The following is a 23,937-nucleotide window of genomic DNA, read 5'->3' on the forward strand; positions in this document are numbered from 1 at the left end:
CTCCAGTATTATTTTGCCTTGTTATGCCAAACACAAATGTCCACTGCAGTGGACGGACGCTGGTTCTCATGGCTTAAAGAGGCCAATAGCAATCCAATGTCAGTCAATATATTCCCCTCGGCGGCAACAATGACGTCAGTGAGTCAGTTTCTTTTCTTTTTTTTTTAAATAGTGCCGTAATTCCAAGTCAAAATGTCCACTGCAGTGGACGTTGGTTCTGAGGAGGTTATGCTGTGCAATTTCAACAAAACATGCAACTTTTTGTTGCAGTGGACAAATTAAGGTTGCATTTGTCCGAGCCACAACTCGGACACCCCCGGCTTACAAGATGAACAAACAAAGTGGATAAACAACTCCTTAGATCATCAAAACATGAAAACATCCGACAACAACGCTCAGTTTTGAAGGACACTGCAGGCCTACATGAACTAACAAGATGTTTACATTCTAGGACACGTATTGATCATAAGGCGCTACACTCTTGTAGTCTCGTGCCGCAACATTGTTCCACTGCAAACAATAACAAGTGAGCATGAGTTTGTATGTGATCACACTTGATGAGGGGACTGCTGTTGTTAGCAGCATGCACGTCTTACTGCCAGCCAAATGTTTCATCCCGACGACAACAACGTGACTCTGAGCAGGGAAGCATAAAGTACGACTGCTGCATGCCAGGCTACATGTGTAGTAGCACATTCCACACTCCTCACGGTGTGGGAAGCGTCCTGACGGAGATAAGCGGAGTCTTGCAGACTCTCGCCGCATGCAAGCAGAGGCAGACTCCTGTGGCAGGCGGCCAACAGCACGTCGTACATTTTTTTTTACTGCCCGCCCAGCCAAACACGGAGCAGAGGGAACGTAGCATGACATAACCTCCTGCCAGATAGCGGTGGAATAAGGAGGCCAGGAAACACTAGTGGGGAAATAATGGCTCATAAATTGAACATAAGAGGACATTAACCTCCTGAGAACCAGCGGCTTCTGCAGTGGACTTTTGTTTCTGCTCCATTTCTCTCCTCAGAGAAAATATATATATGTCATACAAAACACAAACGTCCACTGCAGTGGACTTTTGTTTCTGCTCCATTTCTCTCATCAGAGAAAATATATATGTCATACAAAACACAAATGTCCACTGCAATGGACTTTTGATTCTGCTCCATTTCTCTCATCAGAGAAAATATATATGTCATACAAAACACAAACGTCCACTGCAGTGGACTTTTGTTTCTGCTCCATTTCTCTCATCAGAGAAAATATATATATATATGTCATACAAAACACAAACGTCCACTGCAGTGGACTTTTGTTTCTGCTCCATTTCTCTCCTCAGAGAAAATATATATGTCATACAAAACACAAACGTCCACTGCAGTGGACTTTTGTTTCTGCTCCATTTCTCTCATCAGAGAAAATATATATATGTCATACAAAACACAAACGTCCACTGCAGTGGACTTTTGTTTCTGCTCCATTTCTCTCATCAGAGAAAATATATATGTCATACAAAGCACAAACGTCCACTGCAGTGGACTTTTGTTTCTGCTCCATTTCTCTCCTCAGAGAAAATATATATGTCATACAAATCACAAACGTCCACTGCAATGGACTTTTGATTCTGCTCCATTTCTCTCATCAGAGAAAATATATATATCACACAAAACACAAACGTCCACTGCAGTGGACATTTGTTTCTGCTCTATTTCTCTCATCAGAGAAAATATATAAGTCATACGAAGCACAAACGTCCACTGCAGTGGACTTTTGTTTCTGCTCTATTTCTCTCATCAGAGAAAATATATATGTCATACAAAGCACAAACGTCCACTGCAGTGGACTTTTGTTTCTGCTCTATTTCTCTCATCAGAGAAAATATATAAGTCATACGAAGCACAAACGTCCACTGCAGTGGACTTTTGTTTCTGCTCTATTTCTCTCATCAGAGAAAATATATATGTCATACAAAGCACAAACGTCCACTGCAGTGGACTTTTGATTCTGCTCCATTTCTCTCATCAGAGAAAATATATAAGTCATAGAAAGCACAAACGTCCACTGCAGTGGACTTTTGTTTCTGCTCCATTTCTCTCATCAGAGAAAATATATATGTCATACAAATCACAAACGTCCACTGCAATGGACTTTTGATTCTGCTCCATTTCTCTCATCAGAGAAAATATATATGTCATACAAAACACAAACGTCCACTGCAGTGGACATTTGTTTCTGCTCCATTTCTCTCATCAGAGAAAATATATAAGTCATAGAAAGCACAAACGTCCACTGCAATGGACTTTTGATTCTGCTCCATTTCTCTCATCAGAGAAAATATATATATATATGTCATACAAAACACAAACGTCCACTGCAGTGGACATTTGTTTCTGCTCTATTTCTCTCATCAGAGAAAATATATAAGTCATACAAAGCACAAACGTCCACTGCAGTGGACTTTTGTTTCTGCTCCATTTCTCTCATCAGAGAAAATATATATGTCATACAAAGCACAAACGTCCACTGCAGTGGACTTTTGTTTCTGCTCTATTTCTCTCATCAGAGAAAATATATATGTCATACAAAACACAAACGTCCACTGCAGTGGACTTTTGTTTCTGCTCCATTTCTCTCCTCAGAGAAAATATATATGTCATACAAATCACAAACGTCCACTGCAATGGACTTTTGATTCTGCTCCATTTCTCTCATCAGAGAAAATATATATGTCATACAAAACACAAACGTCCACTGCAGTGGACATTTGTTTCTGCTCCATTTCTCTCATCAGAGAAAATATATAAGTCATAGAAAGCACAAACGTCCACTGCAGTGGACTTTTGTTTCTGCTCTATTTCTCTAATCAGAGAAAATATATAAGTCATACAAAGCACAAACGTCCACTGCAGTGGACTTTTGTTTCTGCTCCATTTCTCTCCTCAGAGAAAATATATAAGTCATACAAAGCACAAACGTCCACTGCAGTGGACTTTTGTTTCTGCTCCATTTCTCTCATCAGAGAAAATATATATGTCATACAAAGCACAAATGTCCACTGCAGAGGACATTGGTTCTCAGGAAGATGGGAAAGCTAACCCATTAATGTAGCCTCCTTAAGAATCAGCGTCCACTGCAGTGGACATTTGTGGGCACGCATAACAGGGCAATTTTTTTCTCTCAAGTTTGTAGCTCTGACAAAAGAAATAGACCACAGACAAATGTCCACTGCAGAGGACACTGGTTCTCAGGAAGAAGAGGAAGCTAACCGATTAATTTAGGGCCAATTGAGCCTCCTTAAGAGCCAGTGTCCACTGCAGTGGACATTTTTTTGTGGTCTCAGAGCTACAAACTTAAGAATAAAATAGCCCTGTTATGCATGCCCGTAAATGTCCACTGCAGAGGACGCTGGTTCTCAGGAAGATGGGGACGTTAACTCATTAGGGAGCCATTTAGCGTCCACTTCAGTGGACATTTGTGGACGTGCTTAAGATGGAAGTTTCTTTCTTGTGTTGTAATCATGACATAAACCAAAAAAAATTACAAATAAACATTTGGCATGTGTTGTGGACTGTATATGTAAAAAAAACAAAAACAATGTCCACTACAGAGTACATTGCTTCCCAACAGGATTAGATAGCTAACTAATGGTCATAAGGAACATTTAGCATCCTGGAGAACCAGTGTCCACTGCAGTGGACATGCACAAAACCGCTATGTTCTTCTTCAGTTTGTAACTTAGACAAAATCAATAGACCACAAACAAATGTCCACTACAGTGGACATGCATTAAACAGCTAAGTTCTTCTTCAGTTTGTATTCAGACAAAATCATTAGAACACCAACAAATGTCCACTACAGTGGACATGCATAAAACAGCTATGTTCTTCTTCAGTTTGTAACTCGGACAAAACCAATAGACCACCAACAAATGTCCACTACAGAGGACATGCACAAAAAAGCTATGTTCTTCTTCAGTTTGTAACTCGGACAAAACCAATAGACCACCAACAAATGTCCACTACAGAGGACATGCACAAAAAAGCTATGTTGTTCTTCAGTTTGTAATCCAGACAAAATCAATAGACCACAAACAAATGTCCACTGTAGAGGACGCTGGTTCTCAGGAGGTTGGGAAACTAACTTCTCATCATAGGGGCCATTTCAGCTCCAAAAAAAACCCCAGCGTCAACTACAGTGGACACATGTTTGTGGTCTATTTTCTTTTGTCTGAGTTACAGATTTCACCAAAAATGTCTCTGTTATACCAATCACAAATGTCCACTGCAGAGGACGCTGGTTCTCAAGAGGATGGGGAAGCTAACTTATCATTTTTAAGTGCCGTTTATCCTCCTTAAAAATCAGCGTCCACTGCTGTGGACATTTATGGTCATGCATAAGACAGATGTTTCTTTCTTAAGTTTGTCACTTTGACCAAAAAGTAGACCACAAATAAATGTCTGCTGCAGAGGAAGCTGGTTCTCAGGAGGATAAGAAAGTTAAATTTAAACTCAGCGTCCACTACAGTGGACATTTGTGGACATGCATAGGACAGCAATTTCTTTCTAAAGTTTGGAACTATGACCAAAAAAAATAGACCACAAAACAAATGTCCACTACAGAGGACACTGGTTCCCAAGAGGATTGAAAGGCTAACTGATCATTTTAGGCACCATCAAGCCTCCTTAAGAACCCGTGTCCACTCCAGTGTACATTTGCAAACATGAGTAAGAGGGCTTTTTTAATATTTCTATAAAATCTGACAAACGAAATCGACCACAAACGAATGTCCACTGGAGAGGACATTGGTTCTGATAGAAGGATGTCAAAGCTAACTTATCATTTAGAAGCCATTTAGCCTCCTTAAGAACCAGTGTCCACTGCAGTGGACATTAGTAGACATACATATAAGAGGGTTATTTAAAAGTTTGAAACCCTGCAAAGGAACTGACCACTAACAAATGTCCACTGGAAAGGACACTGGTCCTCAGGGGAATGAGAACGCTAACTAATTTGTTTGGGGCCATTTAGCATTCTAAAAAACACCTTCCACTGCAGTGGATATTAGTTGACATGCATATAAGAGGGCTATTTTTTCCCTCAAGTTGGTAACTTTGACAGAAGAAATAGACCAAACAATTTAGGCTTCTTAAAACAAACAGCGTCCACTGCAGTGGACATTAGTGGACAGGCATCATCGAGAGTTATTTTTTTCTCAAGTTTGAAACTCTGACGAAAAAAATAGACCACAAACAAATGTCCACTGGAGAAGATATTTGTTCAAAAGAGGACTAGAGAGTTAACTAATCATTATAGGGGCACTTAAGCCTCTTTCAAAAACAGCGTCCACTACAGTGGACATTTGTGGACATGCATATCAAAGTGTTTTGTTTCTGTTTTTGAAGTTTGAAACTCTGCAAAGACATAGACTACAAACAAATGTCCACTGCAGAGGACGCTGGTTCTCAAGACAATATAAAAGGGGCCATTTACTGCTTTTGTTTTTTTTTAAACAGCGTCCACTGCAGTGGACATTTGTGGATATGCATGTGAGAGGGCTATTTTTTGTCTAAAGTTTGCCAAGAGAAATAGACCACACACATATGTCCATTGCAGAGGACACTGGTTCTCAAGAAAATAAAGAAGGGGTCATTTAGCTGCTTAAAAAAAACTAAACTGCGTCCACTGCTGTGGACATGCATGTGAGAGGGCTTTTTTTTGTCTAAAGTAAAATAGACCACAAACTAATGTCCACTGCAGAGGACGCCAGTTCTCAAGAGAATATAAAAGGGGCCATTCAGCAGTTTTAAAAAATAAATAAAAAAATAGCGTCCACTGCAGTGGACATTTGTGGACATGCATGTAAGAGGGCTTTTTTATTTTATTTAAAGTTTCGAAAAAAATCGAGCACAAACAAATGTCCACAGCAGAGGACGCTGGTTCTCCAGAGAATATAAAAGGGGCCATTTAGCTGCTTAAAAAAAAAAAAAACAGCGTCCACTGCGGTGGACATACATGTGAGAGGGCTATTTTTTTGTGTAAAGTTTACCAAGAGAAATAGACTACAAAAAAATGTCCACTGGAGAGGACGCTGGTTCTCAAGAGAATATAAAAGGGGCCATTTAGCTGTTTTTTTGTGGGGGTTTTTACAAAAATAGCGTCCACTGCAGTGGACATTTGTGGACATGCATGCGAGAGGGCTATTTTCTTTTTCTAAAGTTTGTAACTCTGACAACAGAAATCGAGCACAAGCAAATGTCCACTGCAGAGGACGTTGGTTCTCAAGAGAATATAAAAGGGGCCATTTAGCTAGTTTTTTTTTTTTTTTACAAAAACAGCGTCCACTGTGGTGGACATTAGTGGACATGCATGTAAGAGGGCTTTTTTTATTTATTTAAAGTTTCGAAAAAAATCGAGCACAAACAAATGTCCACTGCAGAGGACGCTGGTTCTCCAGAGAATATAAAAGAGGACATTTAGCTGCTTACAAACGGGGAAAAAAACAACGTCCACTGCAGTGGACATACATGTGAGTGGGCTATTTTTTTGTGTAAAGTTTGCCAAGAGAAATAGACTACAAACAAATGTCCACTGCAGAGGACGTTGGTTCTCAAGAGAATATAAAAGGGGCCATTTAGCTGGGTTTTTTTTTTTACAAAAACAGCGTCCACTGCAGTGGACATTAGTGGACATGCATGTGAGAGGGCTATTTTTGTCTAAAGTTTGTAACTCTGACAAGAGAAATAGAGCACAAACAAATGTCCACTGCAGAGGACGTTGGTTCTCAAGAGAATATAAAAAGGCCATTTAGCTGTTTGTTTGTTTTGTTTTTTTTACAAAAACAGCGTCCACTACAGTGGACATTAGTGGACATGCATGTGAGAGGGATATTTTTTATTTATTTAAAGTTTCGAAAGAAATCGAGCACAAACAAATGTCCACTGCAGAGGACGCTGGTTCTCAAGAGAATATAAATGGGGCCATTTAGCTGGGTTTTTTTTTTTTTTTTACAAAAACAGCGTCCACTACAATGGACATTAGTGGACATGCATGTGAGGGGGCTATTTTTTTTAATCTAAAGTTTCGAAAGAAATCGAGAACCAACAAATGTCCACTGCAGAGGACGCTGGTTCTCAAGAGAATATAAATGGGGCCATTTAGCTAGTTTTTTTTTTACAAAAACAACGTCCACTGCAGTGGACATTAGTGGACATGCATGTGAGAGGGCTATTTTTTTTTAATCTAAAGTTTGCCAAGAGAAATCGAGCACAAACAAAATGTCCACTGCAGAGGACACTAGTTCTCAAGAGAATATAAAAGTGGCCATTTAGCTGTTGTTGTTTTTTACGAAAACAACGTCCACTGCAGTGGACATTAGTGGACATGCATGTAAGAGGGATATTTTTTATTTATTTAAAGTTTCGAAAGAAATCGAGCACCAACAAATGTCCACTGCAGAGGACGCTGGTTCTCAAGAGAATATAAATGGGGCCATTTAGCTAGTTTTTTTTTTTTTACAAAAACAACGTCCACTGCAGTGGACATTAGTGGACATGCATGTGAGAGGGCTATTTTTTTTAATCTAAAGTTTGCCAAGAGAAATCGAGCACAAACAAAATGTCCACTGCAGAGGACACTGGTTCTCAAGAGAATATAAAAATGGCCATTTAGCTGTTGTTGTTTTTTACGAAAACAACGTCCACTGCAGTGGACATTAGTGGACATGCATGTAAGAGGGATATTTTTTATTTATTTAAAGTTTCGAAAGAAATCGAGCACAAACAAATGTCCACTGCAGAGGACGCTGGTTCTCAAGAGAATATAAAAGGGGCCATTTAGCTGTTTTTTTTTTTTTTTTACAAAAACAGCGTCCACTACAATGGACATTAGTGGACATGCATGTGAGAGGGCTATTTTTTAAATCCAAAGTTTCGAAAGAAATCGAGAACCAACAAATGTCCACTGCAGAGGACGCTGGTTCTCAAGAGAATATAAATGGGGCCATTTAGCTAGTTTTTTTTTTACAAAAACAACGTCCACTGCAGTGGACATTAGTGGACATGCATGTGAGAGGGCTATTTTTTTTTATCTAAAGTTTGCCAAGAGAAATCGAGCACAAACAAAATGTCCACTGCAGAGGACACTGGTTCTCAAGAGAATATAAAAGTGGCCATTTAGCTGTTGTTGTTTTTTACGAAAACAACGTCCACTGCAGTGGACATTAGTGGACATGCATGTAAGAGGGCTATTTTTTATTTATTTAAAGTTTCGAAAGAAATCGAGCACAAACAAATGTCCACTGCAGAGGACGCTGGTTCTCAAGAGAATATAAAAGGGGCCATTTAGCTGGGGTTTTTTTTTTTTACAAAAACAGCGTCCACTACAATGGACATTAGTGGACATGCATGTGAGAGGGCTATTTTTTTTTATCTAAAGTTTCGAAAGAAATCGAGAACCAACAAATGTCCACTGCAGAGGACGCTGGTTCTCAAGAGAATATAAATGGGGCCATTTAGCTGGGGGTTTTTTTTTTTACAAAAACAGCGTCCACTACAATGGACATTAGTGGACATGCATGTGAGAGGGCTATTTTTTTGTATGTAAAGTTTCGAAAGAAATCGAGAACCAACAAATGTCCACTGCAGAGGACGCTGGTTCTCAAGAGAATATAAATGGGGCCATTTAGCTAGTTTTTTTTTTTACAAAAACAACGTCCACTGCAGTGGACATTAGTGGACATGCATGTGAGAGGGCTATTTTTTTAATCTAAAGTTTGCCAAGAGAAATAGACTACAAACAAATGTCCACTGCAGAGGACACTCATGGTTCTCAAGAGAATATAAAAGGGGCCATTTAGCTGTTGTTGTTTTTTACGAAAACAACGTCCACTGCAGTGGACATTAGTGGACATGCATGTAAGAGGGCTATTTTTTATTTATTTAAAGTTTCGAAAGAAATCGAGCACAAACAAATGTCCACTGCAGAGGACGCTGGTTCTCAAAAGAATATAAAAAGGGGCCATTTAGCTGTTTTTTTTTTTTACAAAAACAGCGTCCACTACAGTGGACATTAGTGGACATGCATGTGAGAAGGCTATTTTCTTTTTCTAAAGTTTGTAACTCTGACAAGAGAAATAGACTACAAACAAATGTCCACTGCAGAGGACACTGCAGATTCTCAAGAGAATATAAAAGGGGCCATTTAGCTGTTGTTGTTTTTTTTTACAAAAACAGCGTCCACTGCAGTGGACATTAGTGGACATGCATGTGAGAGGGCTATTTTCTTTTTTTTAATCTAAAGTTTGCCAAGAGAAATCGAGCACAAACCAATGTCCACTGCAGAGGACAATGAAGCACCTCCAGCTATGACAGAGCTGAGTTGAGAACACGAGTTGAGACAAGCATGCTTTGTTGTCCTCGTGCTCGTGGGGACGCGACGTGACCACGGCGTGTTTACAGTAGACCGGGGTCATCCGCAGGGCAAGGGGGGTGGCGGCAAATGGTGAGGTGGTGTGGGGGTTCTCGGAATGTCCTCAATGTGGACCTTCATAGAAGAGGTGTTGACTATTTCCATGTCAAACATGTGACGTTTGAGGTGCGGAGGAAAAGTGGGAATTCACAGCGGGAGTATCACATGACATGTCGTGCAGAAAGTTGTGCGTGTTGTACCTGAACTGGCGCTATTGGCGGGTTTCTGCTTGGTGTTTTGACGCGACTCCTTCATCCAGGGGAAGATCTGCTTGCCGCGGGGGCCCGAGGTGGGAGAGCCGCTCTTGGCGCTCGCTTGCCCGGCGCTGGCGTTCTGCAGGCCGGGGGACTGCGAGGGCGCGGGCGGCGCTTCGTGCACGGCGCTCTCGGGATGACGCACCTCGCTCGGCGCCGCTTGGACGCCCGCGGCGGCGTCGCAGCTCTCCGCCATCTCCGCCGGCTTGTGCAGGGCCACGGAGCCGTCAGTCGACTGCAGCGAGCAGGCGGGTCGATGGTAGTCACTTTCCACATGAGAGGCGCGGGGATATTGGACGTGATTGGCGTCATAACTGAAGCCATTTGCGCTTTGATAGGGGTAGCCACTGTAAATTGCCGAGCTGTCGTAGTAGCTTGCCTTTTGCATCTCGCCGTTTCCCAATATTTATTTCAGAACGTGACAGGGTCTTGACACCCTTGTAGAAGAACATTGGCACCCCGTGGTCATGTGACGCCTCTCCGCCAATGGCCTCCTCGGGTGAACCTGGGGTTACAAGAAGCACTGTGAGCACAAGAAATGGTGGCGATCCATCTTACTTTTCAATGCACGCCTGACACGGCGCACTATAGGCGAGATAGCGCCGAGCACCATTACCGGTTACCTTCTGGCCAATGCATTACCATCTGGGCGAAAACATCACCACATTTTACAGCCAAGTGCATCGGAAAGATGTATCTTTGCGCACAAGACTGATTAAAAAAACAGAACGTCATTTTATAGCAAAGTGCACCGAAAATATGCATCTTTACGCACAAGATGGATTAATAAAACATAACACCATTTTATAGCAAAGTGCACCGAAAAGATGTATCTTTACGCACAAGACTGATTAAAAAACATAATTTTACAGCAAAGTGCACCGAAAATATGCATCTTTACGCACAAGATGGATTAATAAAACATAACACCATTTTATAGCAAAGTGCACCGAAAAGATGTATCTTTACGCACAGGACCGATTAAAAAACATCATTTTACAGCAAAGTGCACCAAAAAGATGTATCTTTACGCACAAGACTGATTAAAAAACATAATTTTACAGCAAAGTGCACCGAAAATATGCATCTTTACGCACAAGATGGATTAATAAAACATAACACCATTTTATAGCAAAGTGCACCGAAAAGATGTATCTTTACGCACAGGACCGATTAAAAAACATCATTTTACAGCAAAGTGCACTGAAAAGATGTATCTTTACGCACAAGACCGATTAAAAAAACATAACACCATTTTATAGCAAAGTGCACCGAAAAGATGTATCTTTACTCACAAGACTGATTAAAAAAACATAATTTTACAGCAAAGTGCACCAAGAAGATGTATCTTTACGCACCAGACTGATTAAAAAATATCATTTTACAGCAAAGTGCACAGAAAATATGCATCTTTACGCACAAGACTGATTACAAAACATCATTAGATAGCAAAGTGCACCGAAAATATGCATCTTTAAGCACAAGAGTGATTAAAAAAACATCATTTTACAGCAAAGTGCACCGAAAAGATGTATCTTTACTCACAAGACTGATTAAAAAAACATAATTTTACAGCAAAGTGCACCAAAAAGATGTATCTTTACGCACCAGACTGATTAAAAAATATCATTTTACAGCAAAGTGCACAGAAAATATGCATCTTTACGCACAAGACTGATTACAAAACATCATTAGATAGCAACGTGCACCGAAAATATGCATCTTTAAGCACAAGAGTGATTAAAAAAACATCATTTTACAGCAAAGTGCACCGAAAAGATGTATCTTTACGCACAAGACTGATTAAAAAACATAACGGCATTTTATACCAAAGTGCACCGATAATATGTATCTTTACGCACAAGAGAGATTAATAAAACATAACACTATTTTACAGCAAAGTGCACCGAAAATATGCATCTTTACGCACAAGACTGATTAAAAAACATAATTTTACAGCAAAGTGCACCGAAAATATGCATCTTTACGCACAAGACTGATTAAAAAACATAACGTCATTTTATAGCAAAGTGCACCGAAAATATGTATCTTTACGCACAAGACGGATTAATAAAACATAACACCATTTTACAGCAAAGTGTACCGAAAACATGTATCTTTACGCACAAGACTAATTAAAAAACATAATTTTACAGCAAAGTGCACAGAAGATATGTATCTTTACTCACAAGACTGATTAAAAAACATAATTTTACAGCAAAGTGCACCGAAAATATGCATCTTTACGCACAAGAGTGATTAAAAAAACATTATTTTACAGCAAAGTGCACCGAAAAGATGCATCTTTACGCACAAGAGTGATTAAAAAACATCATTTTACAGCAAAGTGCACCGGAAATATGCATCTTTACGCACAAGAGTGATAAAACAACATCCTTTTATAGCAAAGTGCACCGAAAATATGCATCTTTACGCACAAGAGTGATTAAAAAAAACACCATTTTACAGCAAAGTGCACCGAAAATATGCATCTTTACGCACAAGAGTGATTTAAAAAACATAATTTTACTGCAAAGTGCAGTAAAAAATATACATATGTACGCACAAGGGTGACAAAACAACATCCTTTTACAGCAAAGTGTACCGAAAATAAGCATCTTGACGCTAAATGCAGTGCAGCGTTTGGCTGCGGAGCACAAACGACATTCCCGTTTCTGCCTTAAAGACAAATGCCGAGGAATAACCGGAAAAACCGGGTGGACATTCATGCATCTCCGTGACCACATTGGGAACTCTCGCCGTGCTGACCCCATAATAATGCTGTTGTCATATCAAGACTAAGCACATGTTATCATATCGCCATTGAAACAAAAACATATCAACGAAATCACCATTTTTGAATGAATAATAATAATAATATTAATAATAGCATATATTAACACTGAACATATTCATGACGTTGTTATATAATAATGTTTATTTACAAACGGATGACTTCTACGCATGTCAAGTCCTACGTGACTAAAATTATTCAATCAATTCGACAAATTTGGAAAAAGTTTTTATAAATGGACGCTGTAGTAACTGATCAATAATTGACTTTATGAAAATATTTGCATCGTGGTTACAACATTATCAGTATCTCAAATGAGGAAGAATCACTGTGTAAATATGTCGAATTTGATGGAACCAAAATAATCCAATAAGATTAAAAATAATAACAATAATTAAGAATGGAACATTTTTTCCATACATATTTTTCTGGTCTATGCAAGAGAAGTCAAGCTCTCCAAAATGAATAATATCTTGCACATTAGATTAACTTTAAGAAAGTCGTAGAGGAAAATGTAATAATAATAACAATAAAGCATTCTAATGCAGTAAAGCACTCCAAAACTAAAATTGTTTTGCGTATTTTACGGTTAGATTAACTTTAAGGGAGGGAAATGTAACATTAATAAAGCATTCCAATGTAGTAAAGCACTCCAGCATTTACAATATTTTGCACATTTTTACTATTAGATTAACTTTAAGAGAGAAAAATGTAATAATAATAATAATAATAATAATAATAAAGCATTCCAATACAGTAAAGCACTCCTAATTTAAAAATATGTTGCACATCTTACAATTAGATTAACTTTAAGAGAGGAACATGTAACGATAATAATAATAATAATAATAATAATAATAAAGCATTCCAATATAGTAAATAACTCCTATATTACAAATATGTTGCACATCTTACAATTAGATTAACTTTAAGATAGGTAAATGTGATACAAATAATAATAATAAAGCATTCCAAAGTGGTAAAACACGCCAAAGTTAAACATATTTTGTACATTTGGCAATTAGATTAACCTTGTAGGAAAAGGTAATAATAATAATAATTTGTAATAATAATAATAATAAAGCATTCCAATGCCGGAAAGCACCATAAAATTAAACATATTTTGCAATTAGATTAACTTTAAGAGAAGAAAATGTAACAATAATAATTAAGCATTCCAATACAGTGAAACACTCCTAAATTAAAAATATGTTGCACATCTTACAATTAGATTAACTTTAAGATAGGTAAATGTGATAGAAATAATAATAATAAGGCATTCCAAAGTAGTAAAAGACGCCAAAATTCAACATATTTTGCACATTTTGCAATTAGATTAACTATAAGGCAGGTAAATGTGATACAAATAATAATTATAAAGCATTCAAAAGTAGTAAAACACTGCAAAGTTAAACATATTTTGTACATTTGGCAATTAGATGAACCTAGTAGGAAAATAATGACAATAATAATAATAGAGCATTCCAATGCAGTAAAGCGCTTTAAAATTAGACGTATTTTGCACATTTTGCAATTAGACTAACTAAATGTGATAGAAATAATAATAATAAGGCATTCCAAAGTAGTAAAGCGCGCCAAAATTCAACATATTTTGCACATTTTGCAATTAAATTAACTATAAAGTAGGTAATTGTGACATAAATAATAATAATAAAGCATTCAAAAGTAGTAAAACACTCCAAAGTGAAACATATTTTGCAATTAGATGAACTTAGAGAAAGTTGGAGGAAAATGTAATAATAATAAAGCATTCCAATGCAGTAAAGCACTCCAAAATAAAATGTATTTTGGACATTTTACTATGAGATGAAAAGCCAACTTTCAGAGTAAAATGTAATGAATAGAAATAAAGAGTTGCAGGTAAATGAGTTGCAAATGATCCCCCAACGAGGCGATAATGGAGTCTTGGCTCTTGGGAGCTGCAAGTTGCGTCCTTTAAAAAAAAAAAAAAAAAAAGATTTGTTGTGCCAAATCCGCACATTCGTCACGAAAACAAGACAAAAGGCGTGAGCGTCGTGCTCTCCTCTGCACAGCCGCCCTGCTCCACGCTCCGAGAACTCTGCCTGGGTGTGTGCGTGAACTCTCCCTGAACCGCGATGCGAGTCACACGGTGATAAATCACCGCGGCAGCAGCGCGACACGCACAAACTCGGCCATTTACAAGACGCCCGCTGCAGCCTATTTGTGGCCTGCTTACCTCAACCTCTGACGACCGGTGCGGAGCAGCGAGCGATATTTGCTCATTCAGCGGGCGAATCGATCAAAAAGCCAGCGGTATACAATCCCGGGGAGGACGTGGAGGGGTGGGGGGAAGAAGTTGCAGGGCCGGGGCTGCGCCATGCAGCATGCGTCCACGCAGCAGCCACAACAAGGAGAGTCCAGGGGCGAGTGGGAGAGCGAGAGAGGAATGGAGAGAGAGAGAGAGAGAAGCCCCCTTTTTTTTTTTTTTTTGCCCCCTTTCCACCCCACGCGTGCGTGGATATCGCCAAAGCAGAGGGGGTCACCGCGATAACTCGCGTATCTTCCCGTGCAGCTGCGCGGCTGGCACCCAGTGGACCAGCCCGAACCACGGCGTCGCAACATAGACAAGAAAAATTATGCAAATGAAGTCGCGCCTTGCGTGGAAAGGCAGAATCAAGTGGCCGCCTCTCCTCCTCCTCCTCCTTCTCCTCCTCCTCCTCCTCCTCCTCCTCCACGAGAAAATGAGGGAGAGGGGGGGGGGGCAAGAAAGGGGGAGAAATTGCACATAATCACGCATCATAATGGAGTTTTTTTTTGGTTTGATTTACTCAACATTTTTATTATCCTTTTATTTGAAGGATTTGGGTCGGATTGGAAGGAGGTGCGTGGGGGAATCCCTCTTTTCGCGTCGTGAAAGGAAAATGTCTGCTCAGCTTTATGCATTCAGGCCGAAGAAGGTGGGGAAAAAAACGGGCGTGGGAGAGCGAGTGGGCAACCCCATAAAAAAAAAAAAAAAAAGGCCAAAAAATAAACGCCAACTCTGCGTTTTCGGGTTAATTATTTACCGGCTTTGTGTTCAAAAGTGCTGAGGAACCAGGAACAAAAAGGGTAAAAAAAAAAAAAAACAACAAAAAAAAACACAGCACGTGAAATGCGTGGCTATAAATATATGCTCTTTTTTTTTTTTTTTTTTTTTTTTTTCCGAAACTAGCGCACGAGGCGGCTGGCGCGTCACGTTTATGGTGACAAATTATACGCGTCGCGCACAAGTGGAAGAGAAGGAATTATTGCTCCCGGCGAAAGAAAGAAAAGTCTCTGTCACGCATGCGTGGTGGGCGTGATGCTGATCCTTTTGCAAACGTGAATAAGCAGCGATCAGAAGACTAATCAATAAAGATGAATATAGTTGGGGGGGGAGGGGGAGTGGGAGTGGGAGTGGGACTCACCGTGGGAGCTCCGCTGAGACGTTACAGGCCTCGATTTCTGCAACAACAAAGAATACGGAGTTGGTGTTTTGTTTTTTTGTTGTTGTTGTTGGAGATTAAATCACATTAATTAGGTGAGTAATTAAAATATATATATCATGTTTTATAAGGAAGAGAAAAAAAATAGAATATTCCAGCAAATCCCCACGATGTCGCCTGGCGTGTTGAATAATACACAAGTTGTATATGCAAATGCGCTGTTTGTTTGTTTCCCCTCCCCGGGCTGCTAAGCATTTTTCTCTCCCCACAAACGGATCGAACAGTCATTAGCTGCGGAGCGCCATCTTCCCCAAGTCCCCGCGCCCATAAATCACGCGGGGAGCGCCGTGACCTCAGCGCGGCCGAGCCGTCCGGCGTGGCACTCCGTCTTCCATTATACCCTCGTTGGAGCGACACAACCCCACAGCGTTCACCTACTTTTTTTTTTTTTACTCCACATTTACTAGCCTTTACGCACAAATATTGTTTGGAATGAAATCATAAATATATATATATATGTATTATTTTTTTACTCCTTATTTACTAGCATTTACGCACAATATTGGTTAGAATAAAATCATATATATATATATATATATATATATATATATATATATATATATATATATATATATATATATATATATATATATATATATATATATATATATATATATATATATATATATATTTATTTATGTATTTATTTATTATTTTTTTACTCCGTATTTACTAGCATTTACGCACACATATTGGTTGGAATGAAATTATAAATATATATGTATATATATAATTTTTTTTCCTGCTTATTTACGAGCATATACGCACAATTTTGGTTAGAATAAAATTACATATATATATATATATATATATATATATATATATATATATATATATATATATATATATATATATATATATATATATATATATATTTATATAATTTTTTTACTCCGTATTTACTAGCATTTACGCACACATATTGATTGGAATGAAATGATAAATATATATATATACTTTTTTTTACTCCTTATTTACTAGCATTTACGCACATTTGGAATGAAATAATAAATATATATAATTTGTTTTACCCATTATTGACTAGTATTTACGCACAAATATTGGATATATATATATATATATATATATATATATATATATATATATATATATATATATATATATATATATATATATATATATACATATATATATATATATATATATATATATATATATATATATATATATATGTATATATATATATATATATATATATATATATATATATATATATATATATATATATATATATATATATATATATATATATATATATATATATATATATATATATATATATATATATATATATGTGTGTGTGTGTGTTTACTCTTTATTTATGTAGCATTTACGCACACATATTGGTTGGAACAAAATTTTAAATACATATGTATATCATTTACTCTTTATTTACGTAGCATTTACGCACAAACATTGGTTGGAATTAAATGTTAAATACATATATAATTTTTTAATCATTATTTACTTGCATTGACGCACAAATATTAATGGGAATTAAATATTAAATATATACTTTTTTTTTACTTCTTATTTACTAGCATTTACGCACAGATGTTGGTTGGAATTAAATAATATATATAAATAAATTTTTTTACCGAAAATAACCACGCCAAAAATTCAATTAAAACCTGACAAATAAATACACTTTGAATCATTTAATTTTTTTTGACACGTAATATGTTCGACATGATGATATAAATAATCGCATTGGACTCCCCTCACCGACCTCTGCCTCTGGCTGCAATAACTCACCACAGTAATGAACAATCGGCGGAAATACCTCAAAATAAAATCCATCCTCCCAAAGCTTGGGCTCTCTGCGCGTGGAAAAACATATCCGTCCGTGACACCCGTGTAATACATCCACACACAGACTCACGCGCGCGCGCGCACAGCACACACCAAAAAAAAAAAAAAAAAAAGCAGCGTTTCTCCTATTAGCTCCTTTTCCCCTGCACCTCCTCCCTAAGCGCCGAACACCGAGGAGCCCCTTCCACGCATCACAGCGAGCACACCGGAGCCGTCACATGACGCGACGTCAACTTAAATCCTTTTATTTGAGGCTGTGAATCATTAATGGAGGGAGGCAGTGAAAAACGGGTTCTGTGACACCCCCCACTGGTTCTGGATGTTATGTGTGGAACATTACGACTCAGTGTCGCCCCCACGCTCTCATATGTGCATCATATTCAAAGCACAGGGTGATGCCCTAGTTTTTGTTTTTTTTGTATTATTGGACGACATATTGGATACTCCACGCGCAGTGGGCCATCGTGGGACTCATCTGGCGCCCCGGAACTCCCCAAAAAGCTCCAAAAGACAACGCCGGAAGTCTCCCTCCCTCTTTCTCTCTCTCTCTCTCTCTCTGCATCTCGGCACTGTTTGGCGCTTGTTTTCAGTCAACACCGAGAAGCGGGCGTGGAAAAATCCCACCAGAACTATTAATCACTGACGGGTGGGGGGTGGGGGGTGGGGGGGTGCATACTCCCACTCCCCATCCCCCTTTTGTGTGTCTTCCCGAAGTTGAGCAGTAAAAAAAAGCACGGACGGTAGCGGCAGAATTCTTCTTTTACGCACGGAGGACGCGGCTTTTACGCACGGATGAACGGACTTATTCGGATGCTTGCTTCGGTAATATTTTTTATTTTGCTCCGTGATTCACAGATCGCGAGACTTTTTGGCAGCACGCGTGAACTTTTCCGTGACCCGGGCTGACTCTATAGTGGCGAGTTGTTTTGGGTGCGCAAGACGCAAAAAAAAGGGACGTTTCAACGCGCACTAGGAGTCCAGTGGCTGGATTTCAACGCTTTTCTTATCGTGTCGGGAGTGTAGTGTTCATGAATGTTGACATGCGGCTTTGAACAGGCAGCGGAGTAGAAGATAGGCCTGTCTGCGAAGTGATATACGCGCACACGCGTGCTCCTTTCCGACCAATAAAGTTGAATTTGCTGTTTGTGTTGCACGTCACACATATTTCATGTTTGCTGATGTTTTACAAAGCCCAAGGTCAAAAGGTGAGCAAACTAATGCAGCCATAATAATTCATATAATAGGAAGCACGCAGGCCTGCTTCTGCCCCGAGGACGAGACGTGAATCATTCACGCGTCTCTATTGTGTGGACTTCTTCTTTAGACCTTTCAATTGGAGTTGTCCTGACAACTTTTTGGACGCCCTAGAGTTCCTCTTAGTGCCTCTGCTCATGTCAAATAAACACATCGGAGGTAAAGTGTCACTCACACATTTCTTAGTACACCCATTACGATTATTTGAAGGCCTATTTTTCCACTACCTAATCGATTTAGTGTACTTTAGGTCGCTAATATATATAATAAATAAATTAAAATGTTTTCAAATGTGATAGCCAGCGTCCTCTACAGTGGACATTTGTTTTTTGGTCGATTTCTTTTGCCCCAGTTACACGTTTTGTCTGGGGGGAAAATAGCACCGATTTGTCAGAGTCACGAATCTTTGGGGGGGAAATGAGCCTCGTTGTGCAAAACACAAATGTGTTTTTTGGTCTATTTATGTTGTCAGAGTTACACGTTTCGGAAATAAAAATAGCCGTGTTGTGCAAAACACAAGGACATTTGTTTTTGTTCGGTTTCTTTTTGTCTGCGTTACACAATTTGGGCCCAAAAAATAGCCTTGTTAAGCAAAACACAAACGTCCACAAACGTGTATTTTATTTGTCATAGTTACACATATTGAAAAAAATGTGTGCAAAACTTAAATGGACTTTTGTCAGAGTTACACATTTCAGGGGGTTAAAAATAGCCCTATTGTGCAAAATACAAACGTCCACTCCAGCGGACATTTGTTTTTGGGTGTATTTATTTTGACACAGTTACACATCTAAGGTGAAACAAAATAGTCCTATTGTGCAAAACACAAGGACATTTGTTTTTGGGTGTATATATTTCGACAGTTACACATCTAAGGTGAAACAAAATAGTCCTATTGTGCAAAATACAAACGTCCACTCCAGCGGACATTTGTTTTTGGGTGTATTTATTTTGACACAGTTACACATCTAAGGTGAAACAAAATAGTCCTACTGTGCAAAACACAAGGACATTTGTTTTTGGGTGTATTTATTTTGACACAGTTACACATCTAAGGTGAAACAAAATAGTCCTATTGTGCAAAACACAAGGACGTTTGTTTTTGTGTGGTTTCTTTTGTATGCGCTACACAATATGGGCAAATAAATAGCCATGTTGTGCAAAACACAAACGTCCACCCCAGTGGACATTTGTTTTTGGTATATTTACTTTTACAGAGTTACACATTTAGAACCAAAAAATACACATTTCAGGTGAAGAAATAGTCCTGTGTGCAAAACTAAAATAGACTTTTCTCAGAGTTACAAATTTTAGGGGGTTAAAAATAGCCCTACTGTGCAAAATACAAACGTCCACTCCAGTGGACACTTTAGTTTGTCGGAGTTGCAATTGTCAGGGGGTTAAAATAGCCTTATTGTGAAAAACACAAAGGTCCACCCCAGTGGACATTTGTTTTTGGGTGTATTTATTTTGACACAGTTACACATCTAAGGTGAAACAAAATAGTCCTATTGTGCAAAACACAAGGACATTTGTTTTTGGGTGTATTTATTTTGACAGTTACACATCTAAGGTGAAACAAAATAGTCCTACTGTGCAAAACACAAGGACATTTGTTTTTGTTCGGTTTCTTTTGTATGCGCTACACAATATGGGCAAATAAATAGCCATGTTGTGCAAAACACAAACGTCCACCCCAGTGGACATTTGTTTTTGGTATATTTTATTTTACAGAGTTACACATTTAGAACCAAAAAATACACATTTCAGGTGAAGAAATAGTCCTGTGTGCAAAACTAAAATAGACTTTTGTCAGAGTTACAAATTTTAGGGGGTTAAAAATAGCCCTACTGTGCAAAACACAAACGTCCACCCCAGTGGACATTTGTTTTTGGGTGTATTTATTTTGACACAGTTACACATCTAAGGTGAAACAAAATAGTCCTATTGTGCAAAACACAAGGACATTTGTTTTTGTTCGGTTTCTTTTGTATGCGCTACACAATATGGGCAAATAAATAGCCATGTTGTGCAAAACACAAACGTCCACCCCAGTGGACATTTTTTTTTGGTATATTTTCTTTTACAGAGTTACACATTTAGAACAAAAAATACACATTTCAGGTGGAGAAATAGTCCTGTGTGCAAAACTTAAATAGACTTTTGACAGAGTTACAAATTTTAGGGGGTTAAAAATAGCCCTACTGTGCAAAATACAAACGTCCACTCCAGTGGACACTTTAGTTTGTCGGAGTTGCAATTGTCAGGGGGTTAAAATAGCCTTATTGTGAAAAACACAAACGTCCACCTAAGTGGACATTTGTTTTTGGGTGTATTTATTTTGACACATTTACACATCTAAGGTGAAACAAAATAGTCTTATTGTGCAAAACACAAGGACATTTGTTTTTGTTCGGTTTCTTTTGTAAGCGCTACACAATATGGGCACACAAATAGCCATGTTGTGCAAAACACAAACGTCCACCCCAGTGGACATTTGTTTTTGGTATATTTCCTTTTACAGAGTTACACATTTAGAACCAAAAAATACACATTTCAGGTGGAGAAATAGTCCTGTGTACAAAACTGAAATGGACTTTTGTCAGAGTTACAAATTTTAGGGGGTTAAAAATAGCCCTACTGTGCAAAATACAAACGTCCACTCCAGTGGACACTTTCGTTTGTCAGAGTTAAAAATGTCAGGGGTTTAGAAATAGCCTTATTGTGAAAAACACAAACGTCCACTCTAGTGGACATTTGTTTTTGGTATATTTTCTTTTACAGAGTTACACAATTGGAACAAAAAATGAATTGCCTTGGGCAAAACACAAATGGACTTTTGTCAGAGTTACAAATTTCAGAGGGTTAAAAATTGCCCTAGTGTGCAAAACAAAAACGTCCACTCCAGTGGACACTTGTTTTTGATCTATTTCTGCTGTCAGAGTTACACATTTCAGAAATAAAAATAGCCCTGTTGTACAAAACACAAGGACATTTGTTTTTGTCCGGTTCCTTTTGTCTGCGTTACACAATTTGGGCAAAAAATAGCCATGTTGTGCAAAACACAAACGTCCACCCCAGTGGACATTTGTTTTTGGGTGTATTTATTTTGACACAGTTACACATCTAGGGTGAAACAAAATAGTCTTATTTTGCAAAACACAAGGACATTTGTTTTTGTTCGGTTTCTTTTGTATGCGCTACCCAATATGGGCAAACAAATAGCTATGTTGTGCAAAACACAAACGTCCACCCCAGTGGACATTTGTTTTTGGGTGTATTTATTTTGACACAGTTACACATCTAGGGTGAAACAAAATAGTCTTATTTTGCAAAACACAAGGACATTTGTTTTTGTTCGGTTTCTTTTGTATGCGCTACCCAATATGGGCAAACAAATAGCCATGTTGTGCAAAACACAAACGTCCACCCCAGTGGACATTTGTTTTTGGTATATTTTGTTTTACAGAGTTACACATTTAGAACCAAAAAATACACATTTCAGGTGAAGAAATAGTCCTGTGTGCAAAACTTAAATAGACTTTTGTCAGAGTTACACATTTTAGTGGGTTAAAAATAGCCCTACTGTGCAAAACACAAACGTCCACTCCAGTGGACACTTTAGTTTGTCGGAGTTGCAATTGTCAGGGGGTTAAAATAGCCTTATTGTGAAAAACACAAACGTCCACCCCAGTGGACATTTGTTTTTGGGTGTATTTATTTTGACACAGTTACACATCTAGGGTAAAACAAAATGGTCTTATTTTGCAAAACACAAGGACATTTGTTTTTGTTCGGTTTCTTTTGTAAGCGCTACACAATATGGGCAAACAAATAGCCATGTTGTGCAAAACACAAACGTCCACCCCAGTGGACATTTGTTTTTGGTATATTTTCTTTTACAGAGTTACACATTTAGAACCAAAAAATACACATTTCAGGTGAAGAAATAGTCCTGTGTGCAAAACTTAAATAGACTTTTGTCAGAGTTACAAATTTTAGGGGGTTAAAAATAGCCCTACTGTGCAAAATACAAACGTCCACTCCAGTGGACACGTTCGTTTGTCGGAGTTAAAAATGTCAGGGGGTTAGAAATATCCTTATTGTGAAAAACACAAACGTCCACTCCAGTGGACATTTGTTTTTGGTATATTTTCTTTTACAGAGTTACACAACTGGAACAAAAAATGAATTGCCTTGGGCAAAACACAAATGGACTTTTGTCAGAGTTACAAATTTCAGAGGGTTAAAAATTTCCCTAGTGTGCAAAACAAAAACGTCCACTCCAGTGGACACTTGTTGTCAGAGTTACACATTTCAGAAATAAAAATAGCCCTGTTGTGCAAAACACAAGGGCATTTGTTTTTGTTCGGTTTCTTTTGTCTGCGTTACACAGTTTGGGCAAAAAAATAACCATGTTTTGTAAAACACAAACATCCACCCCAGTGGACATTTGTTTTTGGGTTTATTTATTTTGACACAGTTACACACTTCAGGTAGACAAATACTCCTATTGGCAAAACACAAATGTCCACCACAGTGGATTTTTGTTTTTGGTGTATTCTATTTGTCAAAGTTACACATTTTTTAAAAAATGTGTGCAAAACTTAAATGGACTTTTGTCAGAGTTACAAATTTCAGGGGGGTAAAAATAGCCATATTGTGCTAAAAAAATACAAACGTCCACTCCAGTGGACACTTTCGTTTGTCGGCGTTACAAATGTCAGGGGGTTAGAAATAGCCATATTGGGAAAAACACAAAGGTCCACTCCAGTGGACATTTGTTTTCGGTCTATTTCTGTTGTCAGAGTTACACATTTAGGAAAAAATAATAATT

At 38.2% G+C, this 23,937-nt stretch overlaps 1 protein-coding gene across 4 annotated transcripts in view; it reads right to left on the reverse strand.

The window, feature by feature from the left end:
* Positions 1–23,937, reverse strand: part of LOC133636361 (homeobox protein Hox-A3a-like) — a 51,078-nt gene that overhangs the window by 9,946 nt on the left and 17,195 nt on the right. Inside the window, exons 1-3 of one of the 4 annotated variants that reach the window (XM_062030344.1) lie at positions 17,790–17,990; positions 15,936–15,972; positions 9,660–10,218 (exon numbers count right to left, since the gene is read on the reverse strand). In XM_062030344.1, coding sequence (XP_061886328.1) covers positions 9,660–10,101 — 442 coding nt within the window. In that variant the 5' untranslated portion in view covers positions 10,102–10,218; positions 15,936–15,972; positions 17,790–17,990. Of the gene's footprint in view, positions 1–9,659; positions 10,219–14,725; positions 14,935–15,935; positions 15,973–17,789; positions 17,991–23,937 lie in introns of those variants that run through there. The other 3 variants (XM_062030346.1, XM_062030347.1, XM_062030345.1) reach the window with 3 other exon arrangements.

The sequence above is a fragment of the Entelurus aequoreus genome, linkage group LG20, assembly GCF_033978785.1.
Source record: "Entelurus aequoreus isolate RoL-2023_Sb linkage group LG20, RoL_Eaeq_v1.1, whole genome shotgun sequence".
Classification (NCBI taxonomy): Eukaryota; Metazoa; Chordata; class Actinopteri; order Syngnathiformes; family Syngnathidae; genus Entelurus; species Entelurus aequoreus.